Raw genomic sequence first — 10,752 nt, forward strand, 5'->3', positions numbered from 1 at the left:
AGCCGTACTTGTTTCTACGGGAGCTGTCAGCCACTCACCTCTGGTATGTTATGGTTGGTGAAGGCACTTGTCCAAAGAAGTCCATCCCATAATCCGGCTGGCAGCTTGCCCTGTTCTGTAGCGACCTGCCTCTTCTCCTCGTCTGACTTGTCCCTATGAGGATCTTCTGGATGTTATCAGGAGCTTATACTGAGAGGGAGGGAGGAGCGAGGAGGAGGAGGAGGAGGGAGGGAGGGAGAGGAGGAGGGTCATTCAGTCTGATTTGACAAAGCACCCTGCTGCCGCAATAAAAAAAAGGTTGCCTGACCTCTAACCCTTGTTCCCTTGATCTTACCTCGTCCACATCGCTGGACCCACTTCATGACTTGCTGATGCTCACTGTGATGGAACGCAGGATTCGCCTGAAGAGAGCGTACGAAGACGAGTTGGAGATAGGGGAGAAGAGGGGGTAGCAGAACTGAGGGAAGAGGAGTGGAATGAAGGAGGAGTGAGGGGTAGCGAATAGAGGGAGAGGAGATGAGGAAGGAGAGAGAGGTAGGGTAGGGAAGGCAGAGGAAGAGGAGAGGTAGAGATAAGGAAGAGAAAGGAGAGAGAGGGTAGGAGATAAGGAAGAGAGAGAGAGGTGGAGATAAGGGAGGGAAGAGGAGGGTAGCGATGAGGAAGAGAGAGGAGAGGGTAGGAGATGAGGAAGAAGAGGAGAGGAGAGGGTAGGAGATAAGGGAAGAGGAGAGGAGAGGGAGGATTAATGGAGAAGAGGAGAGGGTAGGAGATAGGAAGAGGAAGGAGAGGGTAGCATGAGGGAGGGGAGAGAGGAGGGTGAGAGAGAGGAAGAGGAGAGGTTAGGATGGGGGGGAGAGGAAAGAGGGTAGGAGAATGAGGAGGGGTAGAATGAGGAGAGAAGAGAGAGGGTAGAGGTCACGGAAGATGAGAGGGAAGAGAGAGTAGGAGATGAGGGAGGAAGAGGAAAGAACAGGGTAAGTGAGGATGAGGAGAGGGTAGGAGATGAGGGAGAGAGAGAGGAGAGGCTAGGTAGATGATGAGGGATGAGGGAAGAGGAGGGTAGGGTGGGGGAGGAAGGAGGAGAGGGTAGGAGATGAGCAGGAAGGGAAGAGGGAGAGGCGTAAGGAGATGAGGGGAGAAAATTTAAAATCATGTCAGCTAATTCAGTTATGGTTGTCACAGCAACACCACGCGTAGTTCAGAATCCACGTGTTAAGGGTGAGTGAAGTGACAGAGGAAACTAGCACCAAGAAACTGTGCTACCAATCCATAAACTACAGTATCATATTTGACGTATACAACTGCAGCTTTGCTAACAAGTGCAATGGCATGTTAGAGGAGAGCACCCTCTCCCAGGCTATGACCAGGATGGATTAGACTAAAGAAGAGAGTTGGAGTAAAGTAAAGTTCTCACCTGATCTGACCTACTGACCTACAATATTTGAGCAGAGTAGCCGTATCTACCTGTGCTCGTCTGTAGTATGCTTAGTGATGTCTGATATCTCTCTCCTTTCTGCTGTGTCCCGGAGAAATCAAATGTCAAAACCCCTCTCTTGTAGAAAATGACAAACAGGTAAGAGAATATGATCATATAGGCAATGTTCAATCCAAGGGAGATCTTTGTGGTTCAATTTTTCTTTTTTATCTTGAGTAAGAGTCTTGCAGGCAGGGGGACTGGTTAGTGTCCAGTCTGAGAAACAACAGTCTTGGGTAGGACTGAATCCCTGACAGAGTAGCATGGGGTAGACTAACATCCCTGACAGAATAGCATGGGGAGGACGAATCCCTGACAGAATAGCATGGTAGGGACTTGAACATCCTGACCAGAATAGCATTGGGGTAGAGCTGAACATCCCTCAGAATAGGCATGGGGCTAGACTAACATCCCTGACGAAATAGCATGGGGCTAGACTGAACAATCCCTGACAGAATAGCATGGGGCTAGACTGAACATCCCTGACAGCATAGCATGGGGCTCGACTGAACATCCCTGACAGAATAGCATGGGTAAGACTAACACCCTGACAGAATAGCATGGGGAAGACTGAACAATCCCTGACAGAATAGCATGGGGCAAGATGAACATCCCTGACAGAATAGCATGGGCTAGACTAACATCCCTACCAGATAGCATGGGCTAGGTACTGAACATCCCTGACGAATAGCAGGGGTCTGAAACATCCTGAGGACTAGCTATGGGGTAGGACTGAACCATCCCTGACAGAATTAGCATGGGTAGACTGAACATCCCTGACAGAATAGCATGGGTAGACTGAACATCCTGACAGAATAGCATGGGTAGGACTGAAACTCCTGACAGAATAGCATGGTAGGACTGAACTCCTCAGATAGCATGGGGTAGGACGTGAACTCCCTGACAGAATAGCATGGAGTAAGACATGTAACACTCCCTGACAGAATAGCATGGGGTAGGACTGAACATCCTTGCACATTGAACAGGACATCCACTATATTCAAGGTGATTCCCATGTTTGCATACTTCAGTAGAATGCTCGGCTGCATGCATTCCCTACTTACCACTATCTGTATCCTCACTTTGATGCAGTCGATCATCCAGTGTCTTCATTTTAAAATCGACTCCTGCGCAAAGAGAAGAGTCAATATTGTGAATATGGAAACCTCTTGATTATTCATCCTATTTAATGTGTGGAAGGTCGGTGAGGCAAGACAGGCTGCAAGGCGAAGCAGTCCGCTGTTTATTCTTCTCAAGTGCCTTTTTATCTGCAGATTCGTACAGTTTAAAGCAAGATACTCGAGCCGTTTCAGTATCCATATTATCAGGCCTTTTTCAGTTCGACTGATGCTCCTTGAAAATGTAGAGCTAATGCGTGAGGATCAGTGAGCTGAACTTAGTTTAGAGCTCGATCGATCACAGGGTGAAAGATACTGGAGGGGAGGAGGAGAAGAGTTTTTTAACCTGTGTAGATGGGCACTCTTGTACCACAGAGAAAGAGGAGGGAGGGAGGAGGGAGAGGGAGAGAGGAGGAGGGAGGGAGGGAGGAAGACAGACAGACAGACAGACAGACAGACAGACAGACAGGACAGCGACAGACAGACACGACAGCAGCAGACGCGACAGACGAAGGACAGACAGCAACAGACAGACGAAGAACGACAGACCGACAGACAGACAGACAGAGGATAGCTAATAAGCAGAGAGGAAACTGAGAGATCGGAGAGAGGTGGTATGCTCCAATTATCTATGGCCAGACAGCGGCATGGAGAGCCCAGCCAGACTGAAGTGTTCAGGCCAGACAGCGCATGAGAGCCAGCCAGACTGACGTGTAGCCAGACAGCAGCATGAGAGGCCCGCCAGGACTGATGTTCAGGCCAGACAGCGCATGAAGCCCAGCCAGATGACGTGTAGGCCAACAGCGCATGGAAGGCCAGCCAGGACTGACATGTCAGGCAGACAGCCCGGCATTGGAGAGGCCCGCCGAGAGTCGCAGATGTCAGGCCAGATCCAGCAGCATGGAGAGGCCCAGCCAGACTGACAGTTCAGGCCAGACAGCGCATGGGGGCCCAGCCAGACTGATGTCAGGCCAGAGCAGCAGCAGGAGAGGCCCAGCCATGACTTGCAGGCACGAGCCAGGAGCAGCGGCATGGAGGCCCAGCCAGCGACTGAGTGTCAGGCCAGACAGCAGCATTGGAGAGCCAGCCAGACTGACGTGTCAGCAGACAGCAGAATGGAGAGCCCAGCAGACTGACCTCTCAGTATGCTCCTGATAACATCCAGAAGATCCTCATAGGGAACAAGTCAGACGAGGAGGAGAAGAGGCAGGTCGCTACAGAACAGGGCAACAAGCTGGCCAAGGATTATGGGATGGACTTCTTTGAGACAAGTGCCTTCACCAACCATAACATAACAGAGGTGAGTGGCTGACAGCTCCCGTAGAAACAATGTACGGCTGGCTGCCTGTCTGGTCTGGTCTGGTCTGGTCTGGTCTGTCTGTCTGTCTGTCTGTCTGTCACAGGACCAAAGGCAAACATCACAGCCAGACTATCGGTATGTGAACTACTGATGACGATATAATGGAGCAACATTTCATCCTTAGTCACTTCGTTTTATTCTGTATCTCCCAGAGTCCAAGTGATATATATTCATAGGTTGTACCGGCGGCACAATAGTGGTGCCCTAATGTGGTGATAACCTCCGTCCAAAATGACTGAGTTTAACTACTGTTTAGTCTAAATTACACTATGGTGCCTGGAAATACAATGAAATTGCTAAAGTAGTCAAATATTTAGTAGGAAACAACTTGTCAGCATTATCATGTCGTCAAATTTACTTTAGACAGATGTCAATGTTGTCATTAGCTAGCAAAGTTAATCAAAAATAGCTAGCAATGCTAACATTAGCTATTTAAAATCCGGTGACCTCCCCTCAATCTTAGCTAGCTAGCTAACGTTATACTGCATCTAAAGTCAATCTGGCGACATCAAAATGATGACAAAAGCTTTTCCTACTAATTATTAGTCTCCTGTTGAATGTCATTGTATTTCCAAGCCACTGTAATGCACTTTGGATGGAATCTTCATCAGCGCTCATTAAAGATGCAGTGAGTAGAAAGCTCAGTTGGACATCAGTCCAAAACGAACATTCAAAAACAATATTGTGAGGAAACATGCAACTCATGAATACAGCTGACATACTGTATGACATATACAGTGACATATACTGTGACATATACAGTGACATACAGTGACATATACAGTGACATACTACAGTGACTATACGTGCAACACAAAAGGATTAACGACAGTGACATATACAGTGACATATACCGTGACATATACCGTGACAATACCGTGACATATACCGTGACATATACGTGACATATACAGTGACATACAGTGACATACATGTGACATCAGTGACATATACAGTGACAATAACGTGACATATACAGTGACATACAGTGACATATACTGTGACATATACATGACATATACCGTGACATATACCGTGACATATACACGGACATATACCGTGACACTATATACAGTGGACATATACGTTGACATATACAGTGATATAGTAATACACGTTACATAGTAACAGTGCAATAATACAGTGACATATACAGTTGACATATACAGTGAATATAATACAGTGATACAGTGACATATACAGCGTACAATAATACCCAGCGACATATAACAGTTACATATACAGTTGATATATACAGTGACATATACCGTGACATATACAGTGACATATACAGTGGCATATACAGTGATATATACAGTTACATATACAGTGATATATATACAGTGACATATACAGTGACATATACAGTGATATATACAGTGCATTCGGAAAGTATTCAGACCTCTTGACTTTTTCCACATTTTGTTACTTTACAGCCTTATTCTAAAATGAATTAAATTACTTTTTCTTTTCTTTTTCTACACCCAATACCCCATAATGACAAGATGAAAACAGGTTTTCATACATTTTTGCAAATGTATTAAAACTTAAAAAACATGAATACCTTATTTACATAAGTATTCAGACCCTTTGCTATGAGACTCAAAATTGAGCTCAGGTGCATCCTGTTTCCATTGATCATCCTTGAGATGTTTCTACAACTTGATTGGAGTCCACCTGTGGTAAATTCAATTGATTGGGCATGATTTGGAAAGGTACACACATGTCTATATAAGGTCTCTTAGTTGACAGTGCATGTCAGAGCAAAAACCAAGCCATGAGGTCGAAGGAAGAAGGAATTGTCCGTAGAGCTCCGAGACAGGATTGTGTCGAGGCACATATCCGGGGAAGGGTACCAAAACATTTCTGCAGCATTGAAGGTCCCCAAGAACACAGTGGCCTCCATCATTCTTAAATGGAAGAAGTTTGGAACCACCAAGACTCTTCCAAGAGCTGGCCGCCCRGCCAAACTGAGCAATCAGGGGAGAAGGGCCTTGGTCAGGGAGGTGACCAGGAACCCGATGGTCACTCTGAAAGAGCTCCAGAGTTCCTATGTGGAGATGGGAGAAMCTTCCAGAAGGACAACCATCTTTGCAGCACTCCACCAATCAGGCCTTTATGGTMGTTGCCAGACCGAARCCACTCCTCAGTAAACGGAACATAACAGCCTGCTTGGAGTTTGCCAAAAGGCACCTAAAGGACTTTCAGACCATGAGAAACAAGATTGAACTCTTTGGCCTGAATGCCAAGTGTCACGCCTGGAGGAAATCTGGCACCATCCCTACGGTGAAGCATGGTGGTGGCAGCATCATGCTGTGGGGATGTTTTTCAGCAGGAGAGACTGGGAGACTAGTCAGGATCGAGGGAAAGATGAACGGAGCAAAGTACAGAGAGATCCTTGATGAAAATCTGCTTCAGAGCATTCAGTACCTCAGACTAGGGCGAAGGTTCACCTTCCAACAGGACAACGACCCTAAGCACACAGCCAAGATAACGCAGGAGTGACTTCAGGACAAGTCTCTGAATGTCCTTGAGTGGCCCAGCCAGAGCCCGGACTTGAACCCGATCGTACATCTCTGGAGAGACCTGAACATAGCTGTGCAGTGACGCTCCCCATCCAACCTGACAGAGCTTGAGAGCATCTGCAGAGAAGAATGGGAGAAACTCTCCAAATACAGGTGTGCCAAGCTTGTAGCGTCATACCCAAGATGACTCGAGGCTTTAATCGCTGCCAAAGATGCTTCAACAAAGTACTGAGAAAAGGGTCTGAATACTTAAGTAAAAAATTATAATCTAAAAACCTGTTTTATCTTTGTCATTATGGGGTATTGTGATGTCATTATGGGGTATTGTGCTGTCATTATGGGGTATTGTGATGTCATTATGGGGTATCGTGCTGTCATTATGGGGTATTGTGATGTCATTATGGGGTATTGTGCTGTCATTATGGGGTATTGTGCTGTCATTATGGGGTATTTTTTGTAGATTGATGAGGGGGGGAAAACGATTTTATCCATTTTAGAATAAGTCAAGGGGTCCAAAAACTTTCTGAATGCTCTGTATACAGTGATTATATACAGTGACATATATATGGTGATATATACAGTAATATATATATATATATATTTGCACTAACAGTTCAATTAATGATCGGCCTTGCAAAACACTTTCCTGTATTTCACCCAGTCCTTCACGCGATTGGCTGAGCAGGTCCTGTCGGCCAATAAGAAGGACCTGGACCTCCTGAGGGCGTCGGTCACAGATGAGCTCAACCTTGCCGCCCTGGAGGAGGAGGAGGGCATCACAGACGGGCCCGCCGCCTCACAGAAGGGCTGCTGGTGTTAAGGGCCTGGTCAAAAGTAGTACACTATGTAGAGAATAGGGTGAGAAAAGTAGGGAACTATATAGGGAATAGGGTGCCACTTCTCCTTATGTAAGGACTGGGTCTGTCTGCGTCTTGAATCACACCCTATTCCTTATGCGAGCTCTGCTTGAAAGTAGTGCACTTTGTAGGGAATAGAGTAACAAAAGTGGTGCCCTATGTAGGGAATAGGGTTGGGGGGGTGACACTTCTCGTAGCTGATTGCCTTTCTACCATTCTAGGTGCTGTACTGGTGTTTGATGGGTTTTTACCAATGATGTATGTAAACCCTGGATTGCTGATGCTATGTATTGGCCAATGAGATGCTTTGATGTCACCGGTCGGCCATATTGGCACTCCTCAGAAAAGCATTCCTCTAGGAATGAATGGAATTCTACAGTATTTCATTGAAATGCTTCAAGGACAAAATTACATGTATTTATTTGTTATAGTGGGGACAGTGACAGTAATATCAGTACTTTCAACAACAACAAAAAAAGTAGCTATATATTTTTTTGTATATTTAGCTAACAATATAATTTAAAAGTATGCTTTAAGTTGTCTGTAATAATAGAATAAAAGAGTCAAAAACAAATTTAGACATTTATAAATGCGTTTCTATATCTAGTATTTTTTTTTTTACACCGGTGGGGGAGTACCAAGATGGAGGTGCGGTGGCTTCAAAACAGCGCCCCTTAATTAGTCATCTAGTGTATATATTAATCATAGTGTGTTTTTTCATGGTATTTTTCATTGTAGTTCATAGGTTTGGACACCAGAGGGTGCTACTGATACATGCTGCGTTGCTATATGAAGCAGATAGTGCAGAGCTGTTGATGAAGGGGTCACGACACATTACACTGTTCTACTTGTAGTGAGTCTCAAATCACACCTTATTCCCTTTATAGTACACTGCTTGGCTCTGCTCAGACCTACTGCACTAATAGGGGATAGGGTGTCGTTTGTTGTGCAGACAATGTTCCGTTTAGTTTTTAGCTTTCGCAATTGTGTTTCTCAAGACAACTTTCCATGATAATGTACATTAGTTTAATGTTAGTTTAAACCTATGAGCATTACAGGCCTGTAAAAAGTGTTGACTTTTAATTTTGATGGTCTAGAAATATTCCATCTGTGATTCTATCTATGATGACATGTTTTGTTTGCTTCAGTTTTACGCCATATTATCCAGTAGATAGCTGCTGTTTCCGGAGTAGCCCATTGAATAGAAACTTAGAAAACGTATTATCTAGACTAGCAAAGGACCAGCAAGAGATTTGCATGTGTCCAACTTCCATCCTCATCTTCTTCTTCTGTCTTGCAACTTCAATGAAGTGAATTATTTAACTGATCATGATACCCCTATAACCCTATTTTAGCTTTCAACCAGAGCGGCTATACGAACTGATCATAGGACTAACCTCTGCTGTCTGCAGCTACTGACTCAATGTTACTACTGCTACTGTCAAACACTACTGTTTGTGTGCAAGTGATAATATGGTATGTCGTTTTGAATGAAATACAGGACTAGGATCTCTAGATACAGGTGAAATACAGGACTAGGATCTCTAAGGGTGAAATACAGGACTATGATCTCTAGATAAGGGTGAAATACAAGACTATGATCTCTAAGGGTGAAATACAGGACTAGGATCTCTAGATAAGGGTGAAATACAGGACTATGATCTCTAAGGGTGAAATACAGGACTACTCGTCTGTATTTCACCCTTAATCTAGAGATCATAGTCTCTGTATTTCACCTTAGAGATATAGTCCTGTATTCACCCTTAGAGATCATAGTCTGTATTTCACCTAGAGATCATAGTCTGTATTTCACCCTTATCTAGAGATCATAGTCCTGTATTCACCTTTATTAGAGATCATAGTCTGTATTTCACTGTATCTAGAGATCATAGTCGTTACTTTCACCTGTATCTAGAGATCACAGTCCGTATTTCACCCTTATCTAGAGATCTAGGTCCTGTATTTCACCCTTAGAGATCATAGTCCTGTATTTCACCCTTAGAGACATAGTCCTGTATTTCACTCCTAAGATCATAGTCCGTATTTCACCTGTATCTAGAGATCATAGTCCTGTATTCACCTTATCTAGAGATACGTCCTGTATCACCCTTATCTGAGATCACAGTCCTGTATTTCACCTTATCTAGAATCATAGTCTGTATTTCACCCTTAAGAGATCATGATCCTGTATTTCACCTTATCTATCGGATCATAGTCCTGTATTTCACCTGTATCTAGAGATCATAGTCCTGTATTTCACCCTTATGCTAGAGATCATAGTCCTGTATTTCACCCTTAGAGATCATAGTCCTGTATTTCACCCTTAGAGCTCATAGTCCTGTATTTCACCCTTAGAGATCATAGTCGTATTTTCACCCTGTATCTAGAGATCAAGTCCTGTATTCCCTATCTAGAGATCAAGTCCTGTATTTCACCTTCTAGAGATCATAGTCCTGGTATTTCACCCTTATCTAGAGATCATAGTCACTGTATTTCACCTGTATGAGATCATAGTCCTGTATTTCACCCTGTATCTAGAGATCATATTCTGTATTCACCTATCCTAGATCATAGTCCTGTATTTCACCTTATCTAGAATCATAGTCCTGTATATTTCACCCTTAGGATCATAGTCCTGTTTTCACCTGTACTAGAGATCATAGTCCTGTATTTCACCCTTAGAGATCATATCTGTATTTCATCTTAGAGATCATAGTCCTGTATTTCACCCTTAGAGATATAGGTCCTGTATTTCACCCTTATCTAGAGATCATACTCCTTATTTACCCTTAGAGTCATAGTCCGTATTTCACCCTTATCTAGAGATCTAGTCCTGTAATTTCACCCTTATCTAGAGATCATAGTCCTGTATTTCACCTGTATCTAGAGATCACAGTCCCTGTATTTCACACCTTAGAGATCCTAGTCCTGTATTTCACCCTTAGAGATCATAGTCTGTATTTACCTTATCTAGAGATTAATAGTCTGTATTCACCCGTATCTAGAGATCATAGTCCTGTTTTCACCCTTATCTAGAGATCATAGTCTGTATTCCACCCTTAGAGATCCTAGTCCTGTATTTACCCTTAGAGATCTAGTCCTGTATTTCACCCTTAGAGATCATAGTCCTGTATTCACCCTTAGAGATCATAGTCCTGTATTTCACCCTTAGAGATCCTCGTCCTCGTATTTCACCCTTAGAGATCCTAGTCCTGTATTTCACCCTTATCTAGAGATCATAGTCCTGTATTTCACCCTTAGAGATCACAGTCCTGTATTTCACCCTTATCTGGAGATCATGTCCTGTATTTCACCCTTGGAGATCCTAGTCCTGTATTTCACCCTTAGAGATCCTAGTCTGTATTCACCCTTAGAGATCATAATCCTGTATTTCACCCTTATCTAGAGATCCTAGTCC

At 44.0% G+C, this 10,752-nt stretch overlaps 1 protein-coding gene across 1 annotated transcript; it reads left to right on the top strand.

Annotated features, from left to right (window-relative positions):
• Positions 1–3,399: 3,399 nt before the first annotated feature.
• LOC112070173 (ras-related protein Rab-15-like) lies at positions 3,400–7,823 on the top strand. Its single transcript, XM_024137586.2, has 3 exons — positions 3,400–3,648; positions 3,737–3,892; positions 7,139–7,823. The coding sequence occupies exons 1-3, from the start codon at positions 3,400–3,402 to the stop codon at positions 7,295–7,297; spliced, it is 564 nt and encodes a 187-aa protein (XP_023993354.1). The 3' UTR covers positions 7,298–7,823.
• Positions 7,824–10,752: the final 2,929 nt, after the last annotated feature.

The sequence above is a fragment of the Salvelinus sp. IW2-2015 genome, unplaced genomic scaffold (genome assembly GCF_002910315.2).
Source record: "Salvelinus sp. IW2-2015 unplaced genomic scaffold, ASM291031v2 Un_scaffold1250, whole genome shotgun sequence".
Classification (NCBI taxonomy): Eukaryota; Metazoa; Chordata; class Actinopteri; order Salmoniformes; family Salmonidae; genus Salvelinus; species Salvelinus sp. IW2-2015.